The sequence below is a fragment of the Gasterosteus aculeatus genome, chromosome 4, assembly GCF_964276395.1.
Source record: "Gasterosteus aculeatus chromosome 4, fGasAcu3.hap1.1, whole genome shotgun sequence".
Classification (NCBI taxonomy): domain Eukaryota; kingdom Metazoa; phylum Chordata; class Actinopteri; order Perciformes; family Gasterosteidae; genus Gasterosteus; species Gasterosteus aculeatus.
In genome coordinates, this window is record NC_135691.1 from 30,823,730 (window position 1) to 30,846,744 (window position 23,015).

The 23,015-nt window shown below is 44.0% G+C and overlaps 1 protein-coding gene and 1 long non-coding RNA gene across 2 annotated transcripts in view; one reads left to right on the plus strand and one right to left on the minus strand.

The window, feature by feature from the left end:
- The first annotated feature begins 1,483 nt into the window (after positions 1-1,483).
- On the plus strand, positions 1,484-4,849 carry LOC120818356 (uncharacterized). Its single transcript, XR_005712126.2, has 2 exons — positions 1,484-1,839; positions 4,209-4,849. It is a non-coding gene; the product is annotated as an uncharacterized LOC120818356 (long non-coding RNA).
- A 14,035-nt stretch (positions 4,850-18,884) lies between these two features.
- The window catches only part of plxna4 (plexin A4), a 198,880-nt gene continuing 194,749 nt past the window's right edge, over positions 18,885-23,015 (minus strand). The window contains exons 30-32 of the mRNA XM_040175345.2: positions 21,130-21,342; positions 19,748-19,898; positions 18,885-19,277 (exon numbers count right to left, since the gene is read on the minus strand). Of these exons, the coding sequence (XP_040031279.1) occupies positions 19,182-19,277; positions 19,748-19,898; positions 21,130-21,342 (460 nt within the window). The 3' untranslated portion in view covers positions 18,885-19,181. The remainder of the gene's footprint in view (positions 19,278-19,747; positions 19,899-21,129; positions 21,343-23,015) is intronic.

Below are 23,015 nucleotides of genomic sequence, written 5' to 3' on the forward strand. Positions count from 1 at the left end.
CATTTTTGTGTGTGTATCTCATTAGACCAGACGGAACTAAAGCAAACCACTCTCCAGAAACAATTAAATTATATGCATACAAAGTTAAAACATTTTTCAATTAGGTTATCTTGTGCGCTTTGGATTCTTTATCATTGTGCCTCTCTGTTGGTGTGCCTGAAGTAACTGTAATTCTAACAATGACTTGATAGAAGACGACGCTTCCCTTCTTACAGTGAACGAGGTTTGTCATTAATTACAAAGAATAAAAAGATCCTGACAAGGAAATTAAATTCATTATATGTTTAAGATCTCGGAAAGTAACAAAATGTGGTAAATTTCTCTTGAGACTAAAGATATGGCCAGCTATCATGAGCTGCTTTAAAACCACACGTGATTTTAACATGTAGTAACAAGGGATTGCAAGGGAAATTATAACGATTCAGAGGATATGCTGCCGAAAGTTGATAGACTGCTTTTGTTGAATGAAATTGTTTCACGGTGAGGAAAAGTGTCTGGCTTTCCCCCGGACACGCATGCTGATTTGAGCTTGTATAGTTCATTTTAATTGGTTTTTAGGACCTGATAAAACTCACTCGCCATATGAAAAGACAAGTTTGAGATTTCTTTGTACAGCTGCAATATTGTTTTACCGTGAGCGTTCTGCATCGGGGCGTCACAAAGATTTTGAGGGGCAGCGAGCCGCCTGAAAAAAAGGGCTCTTGGCCACAGTTAAGAATGCGAAGCACGCAGAATGAAGCTTTATTTAAAAACCTTGGCAATGATTTGCATTGTTTGGCTCTACACGTTTAAAATAATAAGGATTTCATGTTTGTATGTCATTTAAGAAGCACAGAAAGTTGATCCGAATCTCAATACGCATTAGAGGGTATAAAAATAAACCATAGCAACCGTGCTGCACTCATGGAAAACAGCCATAACTGTCGGGTGAATTCCCTTAGCAGCAACAACTACGAGTATCAGTAATGGTCATACCAAGCATGAGTCCACTACTTGAGATACTTCAGCCAAAAATAGCCAAATGGCAGCAGCTGAAGCCCATCCAACGCCCAATTTATTTGTCCCTCTTTTTTTTTTTTCTTCCCCACAATGTATGTAAATCACAATCCACACCCGCACCGCCGGTTAAGAGGCACACGCTCAGTCACACAAAGCTTGTTTACAAGCCTGCGTCCCATGAGGTAAGTTTGTTTTTCATCGGCTGTTCCCATTCTGTGCCTGCCGCAGTGCAACCGTGTAATGCCATTAGTCAGCTTTTGCATTTCTGCACTGTGAGAGTGCTTCAATATTCTTCTCAAGGAGTTTTCTTTCTCCCCGAGCGCCTCTTCAAGGCTCCGGGGGCGGCTTAATTTTCACTATAAGCGGAGCCGTGGCCCCGTCTTGTTTGTTTGTCAACTGATACGCCGCTCCGTCCCAACTATGTTACTTTAAAAAAAAAAAAGTGACGCAGTGAGCTTTTAGGGAGCGATGGCATTGTTGATGTACTTCACAGCCCGTTTGCTAATTGCTATCTACAGCTCAAGCAGCCATGTGTTCTGTTATTCTTGTTGTTCCCTGTTCTGTCGCTAAGAGCGAATGCTGCGCTCACTTTCTGTCTGTTTCTGTCTTTTCGCTGCTTCGTCGTATACACACCAACTGAGATGAACACCGGGAGGCACAGGCACACCTTACACAAACAGACAAGGACCAGCTGCGTAACGGATTGGAACAGCTGGAATAAACGCGTAAAAAACGGTGTGCTGAGAGGCTGCAATCAAATTCGAAGCACCGCCAACAACTGTTGAGGAAAGGATCTGATGAACAAATGGAAATGCAGGCGGCTGACGGGCATGCTGATTGGTAAGCGCCAGACGTCGGGCTCCTCACTTTGATAATATGACATTAGTCACAAGGAGCCAAAAGTGTTAGACAAATTGATATCCTAAGTTAAAGTAGGGAAATCAAAGTTACTGTAAGGAACCTTAATGTATGATGTATTTTATAGCACTATAATTTTAAACTACCGTAGGCCTGGAATAATTTAACGCTGTTAAATACATTTTATTGTAGACCAAAAAGCCCTTCATTTTTCACGGGCTTTGGCAAGCAGCAGAAAAAGGTGGAAGCCACAAACATCCATAAAATCGCAAGGCAACAGACAAAAACACCGCTTTGTCTGCAGTTGCACACATTTGCCAAGTGACCAATTGCATGACTGAGTGGACACTGCCCTGTAATTACAGACTATGGCAATATGTCTGCCGCCCTCCGTCCCTCAGTCTCCCCCACAGCTTCCCTCGATCTTTTACAAAAGCCACTGACCCGTCGGCTTCTGTGTAATGACCACTGAAACGGTTCATTCCGTCTTATTGACACAGCCATACGCAGCCTGGACAGGATTGGGGATCGCTGTTCCGACAGTAAAGGCCGCCGTCGTGGATCGCGGTCCCAGTTAATGACCTCTGCTGCGCGTTGTGGAAAATGTCTGCATAGCTGCCGGTGTTGCTGTGTCCATCTGTCTGTCAGAAGAAAAAAAAATGGAGGTCACCGCCTATTCTGGGAGACCAACTGTCAATAACGGTGCCTGCAGTTACGTATGCGTTCATTCATCCATCCATCCATGCATTAAGAAAATCAGACACACACCATCACAGCCGTGGGCCCCATGTCCATTAGTGTGACATGTATGTTGACCCACCCCTCCTCACTGCGTCCAGAAACCCCACATATAATGGGGCGGGATCACGGCCTGCGGACAATGATTCACGAGACAGCAGATGGAGGGGACACATGGAGACGGTGGTCCGCCCTCCACCGCCACACATGCTGAAGCATGTTCCGGTTTTTACAGGCTTTAAAGGAAAACCTTTTTAAATATGATACGAGTAAAATACACCTTTCAATACAATAGGCATAGAACCGTCAATGCATTATACAGTATGTTTAAAACCGCCCTGCGGTCGCTTTTGGAAAATGATTATTTTCATCATTCAAGCAGTCACGCACTCATGGCTGCTTTGCCATCTGGTTAGTTTCTGAATAGTGCCAAAGACTGACTTCTTATAGATTGAATTAAGCAGTGATATTACAGATTGGCTCGGCATGATTAAGCTAATTTTGGCATTATTAGATGTTTGGCCCCTGCAAATACAGATATAGAGATGTAGCTTAAAATAATACATTATGGCCTCCCAATCCACACACTCTTGGTTTGAAACTGAATTTGATCCTTGTGAGCAGTTTGACTATCTAGTAAATACAAACTTTCATTCAGTGACTGGAAGTAAATGTTATTTTTTCTACGTTTCAGAAGATGGTTTTGGATATGTGTGCAGCACGTTCAATATTATGAATATAAAATGCAATTTTTTCATTGAATTGAGTGTCGTCCACCCCTGAGGGGTTTGAATTAGGAATGTCTTTTGGTACCCGGGAAACAAGGTTTCCACTTAAAGGTAACATCAACATGAAAGGGCTATAGGTCTGGTGGGACCAGAATGTAGATGAGGCTGGAGTGTAAGCCTAATCTCCTCAATTTTATTGTTTCCCCCATTTTCCCATTATTTTCCATGAAACACATGCATCTCAAGGCCCTGCTCAAAGATTAAATGTGGCAAATATAATTTGGTGTGCGCTCCCCAAGGCTTTGTGTAGGTGTTAGTGACTTGACTGACTCCAGCCTTCATGCCTAAGGTCCTGATGGGATCACGGGCCCCTATGTACCTCATAATCTCTGTGAACCAACACTTTCCCCGTGGTACAAAGCCTATTACTGGCCACAGCAAAGATTGTGTACCTGTGTGTCTCCTCTTTTCGCATGCGTTTGCCTGAGTTCATGTGTAATACTCCCTCTCTGGTTGTATTTTTACTTCTGCCTATCTCCTGTGTTTCTACTCTCCCCGTCTCTTCTGTTAGTAGATTGCATGGGATATGATCCCACTATAATAACAACAAGTATAATAACCTTTGTGTATTGCATACCAAAAATGGAACAAATGAGATTAATAGTTAGTCAAGAGCAAAGTTTGGCGCTGGACAACACACGCGGTTGTTGAGGTGAAAGCTGTGGCGCTGGATGAACTGGGCCAATGCTGGCCGAGGTGGAGCACGTGTTCTCCAGGGTCTGAGACTGCTCCCCATGGCTCATTGATGTTTAGCCTTTCCCAAATCTGGCTGGCCTTTCCGACTGCAGTCATGCTGAATAAACCGACTCTTGTCATTGTTTGCAGAGGCTGCAGGGGTGGAGAGGTGCCGAAGGCCCTTTGCCCGTCTGTGCCTGAGGTAGATGGCCGGAGGCCGAGAAGATGTGCTTCTCAAAGGACTGCTTCAAGGAGGAAAGTCATATAATAAAACTTACCCAGTCTCATCAAACACAGTAACGTCAAACTGTTACGCTAGATAGCCCTAGTTTTCCATGTGTCGAATCCTTTTGTCACATAAAAAAAAGGTTGTGTGTTTCGGGTTCAAATAAGTATGTTGTGGTAATTTACTAGACTGCATTATCTAAATGACGTAGATATGTTAACTTAGCTTAGAATAAGTCAAAATTGACTTTAGGTTTCACATGGGAAACAAACAACTTTTGTTATTTGACCCATCTACGTAACCTGACCTCCTCCTTCACTTACACCACAACATCTGCAAGTAGAGAGTCATAGTTTGACGAGTAGGAACACCGACAAAGTTGCAGTATCTGACGTGTTGGGAGTGGAAACTGGATGACTAAAAAAAATATACACACTTATATTTATGTTGACTTAGTATTATTGTATTCTCAATATATATGTTTTATGTGGTTCATAGAACATTATCCCTTTTCTCCCAATAAAAAGCAATGTTCTTTTTACCCAAGCAAAGGAAGAAAGTACAATGGCTTATCTTGTGTTTTGTTAAGAGTGCGGTCTGCTTTATTAACTGAAATGTTCTACTATTGTGAAGGTGAATGTGAAGTAGCAATGTCAGATGGAGAAAGAGGTATTAGGGAGGAGGAAAGCGCAGCAGCTCACCAGGCAATTATAACGAGATTAAGAGGAGATTTGAGATGTGAGCGATATTCCGCTCGCATGCACCTAGGCAGATCCATCCAGCCCCCCCAGTCACTCCCCCACATTCAAACACAAAGCCATATCATTTACTTTGGCGTATAGAAAGACGGAGCTTGCTGGTTGTCTTTTACAGAGGTGTAGCGACACAGAAGGCAGTGAGACAGTCACAATTACAGATGTCCTCAAAGTCACGACAGGTGGAGAAGTGTCTCCACTCATTGCTCTGTGTCCTGTTCACCACTGTAGATAAGGGCGATGGGTCCAGGCAGATGGGGAAAAAGAGTAGCAGTCATTGAAAGGCGTGTTTAAATCTGTCTGGACAAGATGACAAAATAACTGGTTATAAAAAAGCACAAATTAATTTCAGTTCAGCTGTATTTTGGCAGCGCCTCGATGGCCAGTTTATTTTTAGAGATGTCACAGATTTACCTTTTGACATTTGTCAGTGGTCGTCAGTACTACAGCCCGTTGCTGACGTGTAGTGTCCATGCACACGCACCAACATTTGCATAAGCTGGTATCTGCAACGTTCTCCACCCATTAGTCAATTAAAGGGTTAGTGACACGTCACTGATGGGAGGTTCAGTATTGGTTGGCACATACTGCTTCTTGACAACCGACCTTTAATCTAACCCACTTGAATATGCATGAGCCCTCCCAGTGGGGGTTTATTCAAAAACGACCCCGGCCCAAGTTGGACAAATGATATTGTGCACTTTGAGTTACCTGGACAACACTGTTTTTCACGGTTTTGTGAAATAGGACATTGATTTAAAAAAAAAGTGTGTTGGCTGCTGTGAGCAGGCCTATCCTGATTGTATACTCATTATAATACTAGTTAATAGTACTATTGATAGACTCAATATTTGTAATATTGAGTTTATCAATTAATCAAAATACCAACAATATACAATATGTCCCTGTATTTCCTTTCTTTAACACCAGCACACAACATTGCTTTTTAGGTATATGGCAGTAACTGCAAACATATTGTCTAAATAAATGTGATTTGTGTCTTTGCGTATCAGAGATTAAACAGATGTGATTTTCATCTGATTTCCCTTTAAAAGCCAGGTGCACCTACACCTCTAGCTATTTTTATTTCCAAATTGGAAAACAAAATAAACCAAAAGCATGCATTTTTCAGCAGTGAAAATGTTTTGAATGACTGAATAACAAAACAAATATGGATTGACCTGACGTTAGATTAAAATACGTTTGGGATTGGGGAAATTACATATATTTTGTTCCAATCGATTTTTCTTTTTTTGTAACAAGACACCAATCTGGAGTAACTAGAAATGGTGGGATCCCATGAGTTGCAAACTCCACCAGAGGAATCTAATTCTACAAATATGATCTGATTGTCAACAGGAAATCCTTTCAAAATTAAATCACAGTCCACTTTGTATTGAAAGTAGATATGCTATTGTTTTAAATGCTTGTTAACAGAAACTGAAGCATGTGTGTGTACTGCAGCCGGTGTCTTCACCCCTCCAATCCTCACTTCAACCCCCTCAATCCGTCTCCAATGTCTCCAATGACCTGAGAGCATATTGTTGTCTAAAGGCATTTCACTGATTATTCCCAGATCAATTAAGAACATATGGATGTCCTGGGAATGACAGATGCACAGCCAATCAGTTATTGTAAACACGCCAATAATATCAGCGGGCTAAACCGTAGAGGTTGCTTGCATTGGCGCTAAACAAGTCAATGGTGTTTATTCAAGGGACCGGTCAGTGCACGGCTACTGTTCCAGATCCATTCCAATGCATAGATGGAATCAATGTGACCATATGTCATTTGAGTATGAGGAGTTTGCCCTTGCTTTTTGGTAGTTTTGCACTGACCTCAAACAGATTCCCTCTAGAGTTATAATGGCAGAAGTGGGTTGGGAACCATGCTACTAAGCACGGGACAAGTCTCATTGCACTTTTGGAAACAAGGTCATCCACTAACCTTCTGTCTCAAGCCGCAAAGCAAATACTCTGAGGGAAAGACCACCATTACCGGCTTCCCAAAGAGAGTATCAAGTCAATTCCCAGCGGGCACGCAAACACACACAGCCGAGCCTCTCTGACACACATACACACTCAAGTCCACGCGCCTCTCCGTCCCTCTGACCTCACCTCAATTACAGAGACGTCTCTGTTTGGGTTCCCGAGCTTAATTAGCACGGTTCACCGCGGAGCAAGTGCTCTGCTTAAATTAATTTATCAAAGGGGCCCGGGACGATGCGTCATGTCACACCGTTAGAAATGCAATCTCTCTCATCATCTATCCAGCTCGTTTCATGAGGTCATTTGACCGTTCTGCGCGAGGGAGCAAGGGAGGGAGCAAGGGAGGGAAGGAGGGAAGGGCTGAGAGCAGCATGCAGAACAGAACGACAGAGAGCGGAAACATGTGAATACTGAGCGAAACGGACAAATCACGTTAGCAGGAGACCAGAGGAAGGCGGCAATCAGATGGGCGAAAGATGAGTGACATTTGAGAAAGTGGCAGATGGAAGAAGAGAGAGTTCAATAGATTTTGTGAAGGTAAATAAATGATGAGGAATGGAAGGGAAAGAGAAAACAAGCCTCGGAGGTATTCACATTGAGGCCAGTTTGAGTCGGCTGGGCCAGAGAAGCATTTAGTCGGTGCTGGCAGCCTGAATCTCTCCCCTCCCTTTCACACCTTTCCCTTAAGGACACAGCTTAATGGGTCTTTGTATTCACACACTGCCTATAGAGGCCACTGCAGCCCTCAGCATCAGCGGCAAATATCCAAACGCAAAACGCTGACGCACATTGTCTTACAGCCTCTCCAAGCCATTAATGTCAATATGTGAAGCAATGCGGCGCATCTCCCTCAATGTCAATATATGAAGCAATGCGGCGCATCTCTCTCTGCGTCGCCGTCTGTCACTGTTTTGCTCACTTTAAGTCAAAGGGAATCGTTTATCCGGTTCAGGATATTGGGAATCATTTTTCAAAACATTATCATTTGTTATTTTTCGCATGGTGTGCAACTTGATGCATGGGTAAGAGAGGGGATGGGGAGGGAGAGGATCATCGGACCATCAATCACCGCAAAGTAGCCCGCAATGACAAGTAGAAGTTCTCTGACATTTTTGACTGATTTGATTGATGTGTTTTTGAATTGCGGGTGGAGACTGTGTCAAACTCCCTTTCTGGCATAGAGCAGATATATCACACATCACACGGCACCGTTCAGCTGTGATCAGAGATAAACTTTTGAATAGTGCGTATGGATCGACGGCACCAGGCCGGTGTTTCTCTGTGCAGGAGGTGTACACCACCCGGATATAAATAGGTCCACTGAATATCTTGAGTTTCATTCTCACGTAAGCTGAAAGGGATATCACATGCAATAAAAGGACATGTGCTAGTGTTGTACCGGTACCGTATACAGCTTTACCATAACAAATTGTTGTGGTTGCTTGTCTGTACGTTATTTCATCAACGGTGGATGTATGATTGGGGAAAGGTGGAGCGTAGAAGGGTGTGAAAAGCGCTTTGTCCTAGAAGTGGGGCTACTAAAGCAAAAATGAATCCACCTGCAAACCTTCAATAACTTCATCCTGACTAGCATTGCACCTGTTTGCTGAAGAACAGCAGGACCGCTCCTTTGCTGATTTCTAGGTACAAGTAAACTCTCAGGTTGTAAACCTGTTGCCCACAGAAAATATAAAAAAAGGGTTGTAATTTTGTAACTTGAAAAAATGGGAGTAAAATAGAAAACCGAATATGAGAATACGAGTTTTATTTCCCACTCGGTATGTGCCATGAAGCTCTGAAAGTGAAAAAAGGCACGTTCTGTCTTCTCTCCTCGAGCTATTTTCTCCTAGTGCTCTTCTTCCATCCCCCTCTCTCTCTCGCCGCATAAAGGGTGGCAAGGCAAGGTGACATTTGAAAAGTGCATTTCCCTCTCCGCTCCGTCAATCTGTTCTTTTTCTCCACCGACAGCCCCCTCCATCCGCACACAGCACGCACACACACACACACACACACACACACACACCTACGACTCCCTGCCCACTGACAATCATCTCCCTGGTTACTGCCGGGGCTTTGTGTGTCTGGTAGACCAGATTGCAACCTCTGGACCCTTAAATGGCACCACAATGTGACCCGGGGGCCCATTAAGAGTCAAACCCAACACCAGATCCGCCACATACTCCAGCGTGACGGCCTGTTGGACATCGCACTCGTCACCTCCCAAAAGACAGGTTGTCACCACCTGCGTCAAGATGATCGATTAGCAGATTGAGTCCCGAAACCGAAAATGTCCCACGGCTTGCACCTCCCCCTCTTTGGACTGCACGGGGTTCATTAATATTGCCTGGCACACAGACAGCACGTCTGTTTTTCTCCCTGGTGACAAAGTTTTGTTGCACGTTTGCAAGTTAATTGCTTGGCTCAGTAGCCGTGCGTGTGTTTCTGAGTTTTTAACTGCGGGGGTAATTTGGTATTATCTTGTAATGGTGAGATGTTTTATAGTACAAGTGGTGATTTTCTAAAAACCCGGGGCACAAAATGGCCTCGGCGCTTTGGGACGCCCTGCGTGACCCGTTCAATCTCCTCATTCATTTTTAATGGCCTTTGAAGAGAGTGCTTGTTTTCCATCACCACCGCCATTTCGGCGGAGGTAAACCGATGGGTACTGACAGCGAGCGAGCGTCTTTCAACAAGTGTCCCGCTCCGTCATATCTCCTCCTTGACAGAATTCAGCAAGCCTCCACCCGTGTACATTTCCTCGGGGTTTTCAGTAAAATAAACGCCAGACATTGGACATTTTATGTAGCACAGAAATAGGAGGAAATACTAGTAAGACATTGACAGTCACAAGTAATGGGGCTTTATGATTTGTTGCAGTTTGGGGCTCAGACAGCTCGAGTTTTTATTGCTGCAGTTGCCTTTAAAACAAGGGACTTTTTTTCAATTTAAATGTGTAATAACATCTCTTGACTGTCTTTCTCTCTTCCTCTGTGTGTGTCCCTGCCACCTTTTTGCATGTCACATCCTCCTCCCACCTATTTCCAAAGTTTGGAGTGATTTTGCTGGTGATTTTAGGTCACATTTGCTGGGGAAGCTCGACAGACGTAACGTACCCTCCTTTAGTCCTGTCAGAGACAAGTCTGCATGCAACCATCACCGCTCCAGCAAAGCTTTTGACACATTGCTTTTATCTTGGCTTTTAAATCCACACATAAACATCCAATTCATTAATCATTTTCCGGCTTATGGCTTTTGATCAGCAGAGATTGTGTTCGAGGACTTGTTGAAGGTCGCTGTGTGCAGATCTGTGATTGCCGTGTAAATCAATTATGGCAACACCTTTCTCTCAAGGACTCTGTCAAAGCAATACAAATACATTTGATGTATACAACACATGCTTGCATATCGTCACAAGTCTACCATCTCAAACCCATGCATACAATACAACAACACAAGTGTGCTGCGGTTTAGCTGGAGGGGTGTAGCGTTACGATGTTTCCCACACCGCGAAAACTATAATGGACTTTTGAAAAGGGTGGTTTATCTTCTCTTTACACGTTACAAAGATGGCTCAGTTTTGTAAACTTATTTTTGTACAATCGAGTTCCATCATTTACATTCGGTTCAATGGTTGTGACACGAAAGGGCAATTCATTCATACATAATGTTGCCTTCCCCACCACAGTTGTTTTATGGTCCTTTGGCCAAAGTGTGGAGAAATCTCTTTTATAGCTGCTCTTTGTTTACTTGCCACCTGTTGATTGCTGCAAGTCTGGGGCAAACAAAGACGCGCTACCGGCCAAAAAAAAGAGGGAACATTGATGAATCCTTGCAATGTTCCTCTGACAGCCTCGGGACCACTCTGACAGGGTCCTGTCAGCCGCGGGGTACCTTTGGAAAAGAGACTGATATGAAGAGGACATTGAAAGGCCGAGGGATGTAACGGGCGCCGGCATTGTAAAGGTAGAAAATGTGTGGCAGCTTAAAGAGACATTTAGAAGGACCACAACAGCATCGGGTGCAGAGGGAGGACGAGGAAGACTGCAGAGCCAGGTGAGGTTGTGTTCAGTCTTCTGAGAGATGTGCCTGTTTTGTCAGCTCCTACGGGCTGAGGGTTATCTGTCTTCCCCAGCTGTGCCACCCAGCTGTCACACACTGCCATGCTCCGCTCCGTCCTGCCATCCTGGCACGCGGCTCCCTCTGCCCACCATTATCCGCTGGTGTGTGTGTGTGTGCACGCTGAACATTGGTTTGTCGCTATGTTTGAAGATTATTAGCATGGAAATGAGCAGGTTCAGGTTATTTATTCAACGTGAACAAATAGAGTCTCCGCATGCCCTTTTCCTCCATCCCAGCGACGGCTGAGTATCACTCTTGCTGGCTACCAACCGACCACGCTGCCTTCTGTCTTTTTGAATAATCAAGTCAGTCTGCACACTAGGAAAGTTTTCTTTCCCAGTGGAAGCCACGTGCCTCTCCCGGACAGCAGACTAATCTGCAGTCCTCACTGCCCCTCGCGCCACTCAAACCCCGCTGGGTAAGAGCCTCGATTACCCGGAGCCTATCACCACAAACAGCCACTTCGCCGCCAACCACCTGTGACTCGGACTGTGGGAAGCTTTGGCTGCGTGGGTCTCCGTTGAGGGAGAACAGCCAGAGCCTTGTGCTGGCCAGCCAACCATTGATTAAGGGAATCAGTATTGATTAAGGGACCAGGGGACATCTGGAATGGACCAATTTATGTCCCCACATCAATTATTCAAATGGCTGCCGCTGAATTGGATTAGAGGACAATCTTCCTGCCATCATTCCTACGCCTTTACAATCTGTGCCCTCTCAGCAAGCTGTCGTCTCCTGACAAGTCAGCCTCTTGAAATGCAAACTTTTAGTCACATTTATTGTCACTGTTCTGTTAAATAAGGTGAAGTGGTAAAAATGGACGAGCCCATTTTCAGGCCGGGTTCACCGGCTAAAGCCGTTTGCAGGCCCACACTGTGTTGTCAGATTTGTTTGCCCCTCTGTCTGTGTTGACATCTTGAGGGTTTGAAAGCAGCAAATAATGGCACAGGCTGCTAAATTCTGGTCCAGAGGGTTATACATATTCATGACGTTGGTGCCGAAGAAGCTGTGAAAACGTGGTTGGCTTTGTTTACGTATGGAGGGCATTCTTTTCTGGCATCATTTGCCTTGATGTGCGCCTGCCGGGATTCTGCGTGGTGTATCGTGCCTCAGTGGGCTCTCGGAGAAGGAGCCCAGCTGATGGGCACCTGTCCATTGTAGACGGGCTAACGTGGTGGGAATGAGAAGTGTGGGAAGCCAGTGGCAAAAGCCCACAGGTGGCTGACTGTGATAGTGGTCCGCCCTTTGTGTATTTCCCCACCGGATCAGCTCACAGAAACACTGATCCCTTTGACAGTGATTGATGCATGATTTTTATATTTTTTCCTGTGCTTATGGCCCAAGTTTCATTGTATAAATATTGTTTATCAAACAACGAAGCCACTGGCACTGTTTAATGTATTTGTGTTTTATTTTGCCATTATTTGTCCGTAGCTTCAATGAGAAGCAGACCATGTCAACTGAGAATATGTTTGGCTTGAAAAACAATGAGGGGTCCAGATGTCATAAAATAAATAATTAAAACATGGATATAGCTTAGCCAAGTCTTTATACATCAAAATAATGGTCGGCCTATTGGCCTCCGTACACGATCCAGCCATTTGAGTCGATCAATATCTAATATCAGTATGCTTATGGATGTCTTACCTTGAGGCATTGAGACCAAGACCAGACAGACCAGGCCGTTGAAATGAACAGTACTCTTATATACTATATATCTTATAATATGAATAAAAATAACACTTTTGTTTTTTTTATAGCGAGGTTTTGCAGTCGGACAGAACGTTTCTGAGATGTGTTTTGGCCCCAATCGCATATGAGAAATGGAAAGAATCAATCAAATAAATCAATTTAAAGCTGTTTCACCCAAATGGCTTTTAATAGAGTAATCAGTTGGATCCATTTAATAGAACACAGATCCAAATACCTGTAATTAGGAAGCATTATCACACACATACTTATGCTCGTGGATTTAACCCCAGCAGACTAAACGGGCTCCTTCAGTGTTGAAACTCTTCTGAAACCTTTTCACAGGCTCTAGTTTGTATCTTCATTCTCCATCTGAAATGTTTGTGGTGTTTCTTGGCTTTAAATATAAGTCTTTGTTCCAACTCCATCCCCGCTGCCACCAGCCACGCAAGTGTTTACCAAGACGGAGCAGACGGAGGAGGACGGGCTGAATTCAGTAATTGCCCCCATCTGCTTGCGTACAGTTGTCGATATCTCCGAGTTCACTCCTGAAATTAGACCCGTCGACCCGCGTCCAAGCTGCACTGCTCTCATCAATCCATTCAGCCTGTGAGTCAACGCAGCGGCCGGTTGTCCACACGTCCGGAGCAAAACCACCAAAAAGTTTTCTGGCCTCATCTGAGATTTACAGTAAAACAGTAAAAGATGACCTTTCAGAAGCAGCGACCTTCTGAAAAATGGAAAGAAAGGAGTGAGTTCATATGAAAGGATTCTAGATATATGCACCTTCTCTAGTTTGACCTCAGAGTCTCAGATTAAATCCATTTCTTCTCTGCAGTCTTTATGCTCCAAAGCCTGCGAGTGTTAAGTGTTTTACACTCATACCTGAGCTGTGTGCGCAATGTTTTTCTGTAACATTAGTTACTTACCTGCACCTTTTGCTCAGACCTGTGATCCTCGTAAGAAAACTTCCGAGCTGATAGTAGCCTCCGTCTTTTGGATTGTTCTGTTGGCAGTACGTCTAATCGTCTTTTGTCTTAAGCTGAAGTGGCAAGGTGATGAATACGGCTTCAGCCCCGTTATCGATTGTCCGATCCTTTAACCCTCCGTGCCCTCTAGCGCTGATTGCCTTAACAATCTGTCCATCACTTTCTCAATATGAACAGATGTAATCTTTTCTTTTTTTTTCCTTTTGCCACATGAGTGTCTGTTGATGTAATGGTGGGGTGATCATGGGAGTGTGGAACCCCCCCACATCCCCCAGTGCAAAGCAATCATAGCTGGCTCTATATCATCCTGCCTCCTTCACTACCCCTCAACCCATCACCCCTCACAGTTGCCTCTCTCCTGCCTTCCATTATTCCCACCCCACTAGTCAGAAAATTAGGGTGACACTCGGCGCCCCACTCCCCCACTCCTTTTCACCTCCCTCTCTTTCTCTCTCCCCTTCCACCTTCCCTCTTTCTATTTCTCACCTATTACTCCCAGTTCACCGGTTGGTATATGGAGGGTGACACCGGGCCAATTCAATCTCTCATCCCCGTCGGCTCCTCGGCCTGCCGGAGTGCTGCAGCCTGCGGTCCGTGTGCGTGCCCCCCCCCCCCCCCCCTGCAGCGGGTTGTCACTCTGTTATCTACACTTCACACCTTCCCTGCCCTCCTTTGCTACACAGAACTTTCTATTTCCCCATCTGTCACTCCTATTTTCCATTTACTTGTCTTTTGTTAGCTTACCTCTGACTTTTAAAGCCCTGTGAGGCTCAGGGAAGGTTTTCCGAGGTGGCCTTGTTGGAGTGGGCTGGTGATACGCGTCATCCTGCTTCTGTAGGTGAAGATGATCTTGCAAAAAGGTCAGTTGTGGAAGGGGTTTGTTTTGTGAGATAACAAAACTGCCACTTAAGAAAATCCCAATGAGTATGTGTGACTTAGGTGTATCATGTTGAATAATGTAGATTCTTTGACTTATTTTGACATGCTATACTATGATTATGCTCAGACTTTTTGACATAATGTATTGTGACCATGGCTATTTTTAATTATTACATTATAAAAACTGCATATAGTGCTATGAAATACTTCAAATGCTTTGGTCCATATTGACATGATGCTGCAGCTTTGTCTGCTGCACATCTATGATGCAATTCTCCCGTTCCACCACATCCCAAAGGGGCTCTACTGGATCGAGGCCATGGGAGAACAGTGAACTCATTGTGGTGTTCAAGACACCAGTTCGAGATGATCTGAGCTTTGTGACATGCTGACAGTAGCTATCTATATAAGATGGGTACACTGTGGTCAGCAACAGTGCTCCGGGAGGCTGCGGCATTTAAACGATGCTCAATTGGTACTAAGGGGGCCACAGTGTGCCAAGAAAATGTCCCCCATGTCCATTACACCACCAGCAGCCTGAACCGTTGACACAAGGCAGGATGGATCCGTGCTTTCATGTTGTTTACGCCAAATTCTGACCCGACCATCCGTATGTCGCAGCATCAGACAAGGCGACATATTTCCAGTCTTCTATTGTCCCATTTTGGTGAGCCTGTGCAAATTGTAGTCTCAGGAGTGGCACTCGGTGTGATCTTCAAGGATCCACCTGTTGTGCGTTCAGAGATGGTATTCTACCCATTCTCCTCTGACATCAACAAGTCATTTTGTTACTTTGTAACTGCTGGATATTTTCTCTTCTCCAGACCATTCGCTGTAAACCCAAGAGATGGTTGGACATAAATTCCTGGTAGGCTATGATGTACAATTACACCTTCTTGAGACATACTTAACCATGAATTTTAATATATTACACACACACACACACACTTTGCAGACTGAAGCAAGAGGGTTCATACAAGCAAAGATAAGAAAAAAGTCATGAATTGCTTGGTTTCATAATAAAGTTTATTCTATATTACAAATAGTATTTTGTTCTTGACTGCAAAATAGGAATGCATTATATTTACATACACAGGTATACAATTATAACAAAGTTAGAGAAGCTCGCCTTATATCCCCCAGGTTTCTGTTTTGTCTCTTGATAAGATACTCTTTATCTTTCAAATATGGTCTAGTAAAAGTACTTTTTTAGCATGTTTCTGTAACACCTGCTATAACACTGAGCAAGGAGGACATTTTAAGTTCCTACAAAACGTTTGAAGGTGGAAACTTTATCTGTGGTGTCGGCGACACACGGAGGCCACTAGCAGACAACCTTTGTTCCGGGGAAAGGGCAGTGAAATGAAACACAGGATGTTACACTGGGGGTAGATTCACAAGGACAGTCTGGGACTCACACCGGATTCTTTTTGGGGTATCTTGACAGTTATCATTGTCTACGTGAATGAAAGGGCTTCTTTGAAATGGTTTTGTTTCAGTTATGGTCCAACAGTATCAATTCATTATGTCATGTATGAATAAATATTTATTGCGCTAATTTTCCCATAACTGATTGGAACAGATTTGTTTACTAAGCAACATGTCCAGCAATACCTTGTGAATGTACCCCTCCAAGATGAAACAACAGACATTCATCATACTGTATAGCTACAAACAGTGATTAATGGGCAATGACTTTGCTATCTCACATACATTTGACACAAGAGCTAAAAAAAGAAACATTTACTTGCCAAACTCAAGTCTTAACCACAAGTCTACTGTTAATCCTAATGCACCTCTTGTTAAAACATTCTATTTATCTGTAGGATAAAGCACAAGTATACATGAGGGTTTTATAGCTGCTAACTGGTCTCTTTTGTGTTTTTTCATGAAAATGAATCGGTTTCGCTTTTTTTAAGTGGCCATCTTGAGTTATCTGAAAACGGCCTATTTTGTGTTCTGGGTTAAACTGAAAGCAGACAAGTGACAAAGACTCTGCTTGCATCCTTTTTGCACCACAACTGAAAAACACGTCCGTCACAAAACACTGAAAAGACTTAAATCCAACAAAAGGGTTCATGTTATCTTCATGAGGTCCATTGGCTTGTAAATTACCTTAAAGTCCCAGTAGAGGTTTCTAAATATCTTTGAGCAAGGCAGTTCTATTTCGTACCATCCAAAGAGGTCAACATGCAAGGGTATATAATATCTGTGTTATTTAGCTTCACAAAAACCATGGGCATGAGGTTCGGCATTTGGGGTTTGAACTGGATAAAGGTTCCACCTTAAACGAAAGTTATAGTTTTTATTACATAAACAATCCACTTTTTCCCATCTCTATTCTTCCAAGCAAAAGAAAGATAAAAGAACACATCCACGTCATCATTGCAAGGCTTAATTTTCTTATTTTTCACTTTTTTTTAAATAAGTTTCTTAAATTGTTTACGTTTTACATGCGCTTAAAAAGCCAATAAAAGACCCAAGGTGGACCTAGGACGGTCTTCACACATTCACATCACCACATGGGGCACGTTGTCAAGGCAAAAGAAAGGGCAGAGGTCAAAAGGTACGGAGGGCGCCTCCATCATCTCTTTCAATCGCAAGTCACATCTACTTTTAATGTCTTAACAGTTTCTGTTCATCCTGCAGTGATCACTTCTTGTTCTGTTGCTGCTCTTTCCAATTTTTTTTTCTTTTTTTGAGGCTTGGAGAAGGACCCCCCCCCCCTCCCACCCCCCTGCCGCCACTGAGGACAACTACACTAATACAGACAAGAGCGCCTCAACAGTTAGGATTTTTGCTGTATGCAACTAGCTACCATCTCCAATGCTTGTGCAGAACAGAAAAGGTGTAAGTCTGGAGCCGGACACGAGGGCAAACGGTGTGGCGAGAACGGGAGACAACCTGGGACGATGGAAAGAGGAAGGAGGATCGTATCACCTCGCCCGCAGCGCCTCTCACCTCGACACACTGAGGTCAGAAAATCACAGGTTTTGTAAAGTTTCAGTCACAATATTTTTTGTCCTAGAAATGGTAGTTTTCCTTTTTTTTTGTCAGTTCCTCAGTGGCACTTTACAAATACATTTTTGACCAATTCTAAAATTTCAAGCTCCTTTGGTTTTTTGGCTGACCGATTTTAAGTCCATCTTGTTGGGTATCCCCGCACAATAGTCTTTAAATTAGAACATCCTGGGAAAGAGGTGCTACTCTCACAATAGAACCCCGTTGGGGAGCAGTCCGCCGTCTCAGGCTACAATGCGTTCGCATTTTAAACGTCGAAGCAGTCAGCTTTTCCCCTCCAGGCTTGTCGTAGATATCTGGGCAGTCAGGATCTTGTGCAGCTGCTGATTGTGTGCGTGTATGTGTGCTTTGATACGACTCGTCGCGGTTGCGACACAAAAACGGGAGCGCCAAGAGCCAGAGAAAGACTGCTCCTGGTATTTGGATCAGCAGTCAAACACTGTTGTCCAGAGGTGGCTGTGTGCTTCTTTCAGAGGATCCAACTTGGGTCAGGCTCCCCGGGGATTTGTTTGATAGGTGGTTTTCGCAGCAGACACGTAAGCCAGATGGAAGCAGAAATCATGAGCTTTTTCTTTGAAGTAAATGTGCGAATGTTGTAAAGGGGTACAAGTTTGGGGATGTTCTGGTACTTAAAAGTTTCAGTGTCAGTCAAGTTTCAATAACAGAAAAGTTCAAAGAAGCACTACTTCTTCCCGACCCCCATCAGTCTTTTTCTTAATTACAACTCCAGCTACATTGAGAGAGAGCACAAGAACATTCTGGTTTTGCCTGGACTCGCCCCAAATTTTGCAGATATGTATGCTTCGCTTGTAGGTACAGTGTAAACTTGGCAAACCATCCTTGCATTCATTTTCTTCAGAGGTGTTCATTTGGCTTGCAGGCATCGCTTTTGATGTTTCCTCTTGATTCCGTACGTTGAATATAGAACTACAATAAACTGGACTCTAGAGATGTTTTCACTATCCTACTTCTGAAAAAGTTCTCAACAAAAATGGACACCCAACATTTGTGGTTTTTAAAGAATTACCTATCAGCGTAAATTCTTAAAGGCAACATAAAAATGTCCCCCCCCCTCTTTTCGTCCAGCAGGGGGGCTGAAGTATGCCAATATGGCCAGCTTTCAAGCAATCCCCCACCCCCCCCCCCCCCCCCCTTGAATCTTTCTCCGTGGCGAAGCTGAGGAATGCCCCGCATTGCATTGTGGGAAACGCCGACCTCAGCCCCAAAACCACCCTCCAGTGATCTTCAGGTAAACTAGTCTATGCAGCAGAGAGGATGAGGAAAACAACATATTTCTTAGGGAAGAGGAAGCAGAATAAGGTCAAGGAAGAAGTCATCATCTTTGAAAGGCGGAGGGAGGAAGTCACATGATGAAAAAGATGGGGACGGGTCTTCGCTCAGGCACGGCTCGGTTTCTGATGGGGTCTTTTCCCAGTGCGCCCTGGGAAGTGCGGTCCTCAGCTCTCCAGACTCATGAAGGCCACCACCTGTTCCAGCTTGAAGGCCAGCCTTTGTTTCCGGGCTGCATCGTCCTGCTCCAGTGAACACACAATCTACCAGCAGGACAGAGGTAAACACAGACAACAAAGACGTCAGACACTCAAAGTACGCTGCAAGCCGTCATTTCCCATCTGGTAAATTAGTATTAAAGATGCTCTAATGTGTTTTATACTGACAAAAACTACTAACTTTAAGCAGTTACAGGAACCTTCTGTTAACATTAGTCACTCAAATGTGCATCTTTCTCACTGTGGAGAACAAGTATCAAATCGTTACAGAAAAAGGAGCAAGTTGGTGGTAATTATTTAGAAAATGCATTGAATCTTGTCCTGTTTGCATTGAAGTTAGAATCCATCCTAAGAGCTGAGAGTCTGCAATGACTACAGCTGCTGCTCCTCGGTTATATTAAACCCATTTCACTGGAATATTCCTTCAACTCTGCTAACCAAATATCAATAACAGTGTGTATGAATTGTACGAAATCTTAGAATAATGATGACAAAGTGTTGAACGTCTTACATACCTCCTCAGTGTATTTCCCCACATACGAGTATATCTCACTGAGAGAGCTCATGGAGTTGAACTCATTCATGTGCATCCTTGACTGTTCTGCCAAGTACGCGTTCATGTCCTGGTCGCTGATCGCTTGCATTTTACTAATGTCTGAATAGTACCTATTAAAAGAGGAAGGGAACAAAGCAAATAATTGTTAGGACGTGGTTTAAAAAGATTAAATGAAATAAGTTACTGCTGCGGTTTCCTTTGTGAGTAACGTCACGCCTGACACTAACAGGCCTCAGATTCCAACACAACACATGCACTGAGGTGGTGGCAATCACTCAATGTCAACAGCAGCTGTGTTGATTAAAGGTTATTTACATATTACATTTCTGACGGGCCTGGTGTTTGGCCGCATAATTCTGGGCATGTGTGTGCGAGAGACGGATTTGCCAGGAAGCAAATCTTTGTGGCAAACTGAGCGGCAGGTGGGTGTTGCTCATTGGCTGTGCACAGAGACCACTAACGCGCACACACACAAGGAAGCTTCTGGAGCGTTATTGTGCAGACAACCCGTGTCGGGAAAAAAGTGTTCGTATTAATATCAGCTTGAGAATTAATCTGTTTATCATGGCGCTAAAAGATGAGTAACCTTTTTTTTCCAGCATGCTTTCTACAAGCTTGCAGTGATGTTTGTCTCCTGTGTGACGGACAGGTCAGATGAACAGATCCTTCTTACTGCTGCATACGCAAGGCACAAAGATTGCTTTAAGTCTGGATCCCTCAATGCAATCGGCAAATAGAAAGTCATTGCATGTATGCTGTGAGGCCAGTGACATGATTTATCAATGCCTGGAGACCATTAACTCACCCACATACAATTCAGTATCCATATTTTACTTGCAGGCTTCTGTTTAGGTATTGGTGATATTTTATGCCATTAAATTCTGAAATGTTTAGGCAAAAATAATACTAGCTTGCTGCACAGCGGGGACTAGTGAGTTCCTGAGCCTGAAGCTCCACCTTTGCTTCCACTCACTTCACACTACCCCATGTTTTATTCAGGAGCTCTTTTCTTCCCCTGCTAACAAATCCATTTAATAAAAATCTAATTTGAACAAATTACCACAGTCTACTGCCTGCTATTCTGACAACTACAGAAAAAACGGATTTCTTTCGTACTCCTCCACACAAACACACGTCTGTACTGTAGATTGCGAGCCCTGGGCGTTCCCATCTACTCCCACTGTGTTGTAATTTGGATTTTGTTTCATGGCCCATAGATCACAGAGCCACAGTAACATTGTGTGGGTGTTGGAATGAAACTAAGGAAGGCTTTCTGATGTTTCCACGCACACTCTTCATCCATCCAGTGTTGTTTGGTTTGTTCAATTATCAACAGCTCACCTCTCGACCCAGCTCTTGTAGCTGGGGATGTCCTTGGCGTAAAGCAGCTTGTTGGAGGGGGAGTCCTTTCCAAGGCGGTGTTCTGAGGTGGAGCAGGAGTCCATGAAGGTCTGGGCCACCACAGACAGACAGGCATCTGTGATGCTGCTCTTGTGTATGTCAAACACAAACTGGGGGTTCTTGATCACATTCACCCAGAAACGCAGAGGTAGGCTGCAGGGAGGAGAACGAAGGAATTTAGTGGCACACTAGTTGCAATTATGCACAATCTCGATTCAAATGGATTTTCCTTTCCAATTTATTTTCATGCCAATGTAATTGGTCCACTAGATTTGAAACAGAACGTCTATTGTCCAGTTACATCTCAGTGACAAAAACACCCAAATAGCCTTGCAATCAGAGGGACAAAGAATGCAGTGACTTGGAACTGCTCCGAGAAGAGGTGTCTGAATACCATTTTCATGTTTGCTATTGCCAGTCAGGCAATAAATACGGGAACAAGGATTCATTCCCTTTGCAAAGCTAGTGTACAGGTCGGCTGCTGCTGCTGTGCTCTATTGGATGTGTGTTCAGTTCAATAAAGGCTTTATCTTTAAAACCAGGTGGTGGCTGGCTCTTGTTTTTTCCTGCAGTGTCCAGGGGTCCTCATTTGGGGCCGCACAGTGACACAGTTCGTATTGCATTGTTTGTGCACGTGGGTTCTATTTTGTGCCTGTCCATAGTAATAAAAATATACAAGTCTGTTTATTTGCTGGGCTTGTTTCTGCCAAAATGAAACGATATAGAGCCAGCTTTATCTGCGTTTTGCAGTGAATGGGCTCAGGTGGTATTAAAAAAGAGCTGCGCTTCTTGGCTATGCATATTTAGGTAATGTGTCAAATCAAACGGGAAGCACACTGCAGCCTGTATAGGAGTGTCTATGTTTGGAACAATATAAAAGGGTGAGTGGAAATAAAAACCAAACTAAAATGCCACGATGCTCCCCTACCATAATACATTTATCATTGAACACACCATCCACAAAGCCATTCAGATGATCATCTATCAAAAGAGGATTTGGACTTGGAGAAAGGAAAATTCAGCATTATGACTTTTGAAATTAATCTGGCGAAAGAATTTAGTGGGATTAGGCGCAGGGATCAAAGGGATATTAACACCACCGCTGTGCTGCCTTGATAGTTGTCAATCTGCCTCAGCTGCCCTGTGCTTTGAGGTACGTGCAATTTCAATGCGGCAGTGTAGACTAAGATGATGGGCTTCTCCACATGACTGTGCATTCAAAACGATCAACATAATAACGTCTACACTGTCTATTGTGTTGGAAGTGAGCAAAGCAGTTACCCTGTGTGGATATACGAATATGAAAGATTGACATGATTGGTCCATTTGGTACTGGGATTAGGTTACATATCAGCTGCCAACATCAAGGGTATCTCTTCTAGTTTGCACTTCTGGCACAAACACTCCAAAGCCAACGAGCCACTGAATCTGCAGTTGTGGGATTCTGTCCTACTGCCATAGTCAAGCCTAACAAAGTTGCTCGGGTCACAGATGTTCTGGTGCCAGGGCATCTCATTTGAGGCATTGCAGCACAAGCAGGGAGCGGATCAAATCAGACTTCCTTTTTTTCCCCCATGCAGCGATCCGAGGTTTGAACTAACAGCTTTACAAAGGTGACCTGACTGGGTGTGGTTCCAACCGGGCCTCTGGAGGCAAAACGCCACCACCTTTCATGTGAATGGCAGGCTGCTGGCTGTATATTCGGGGAAAGACCTTAAACTAAATCGAAACTTTCTGTCAATTACACACCGTATTATTTTACCGATAATTAACTCAACCCCTAGAAGTCCTAGAAACGCCATTAGCAATCTGTGTGGGTGGTTTTG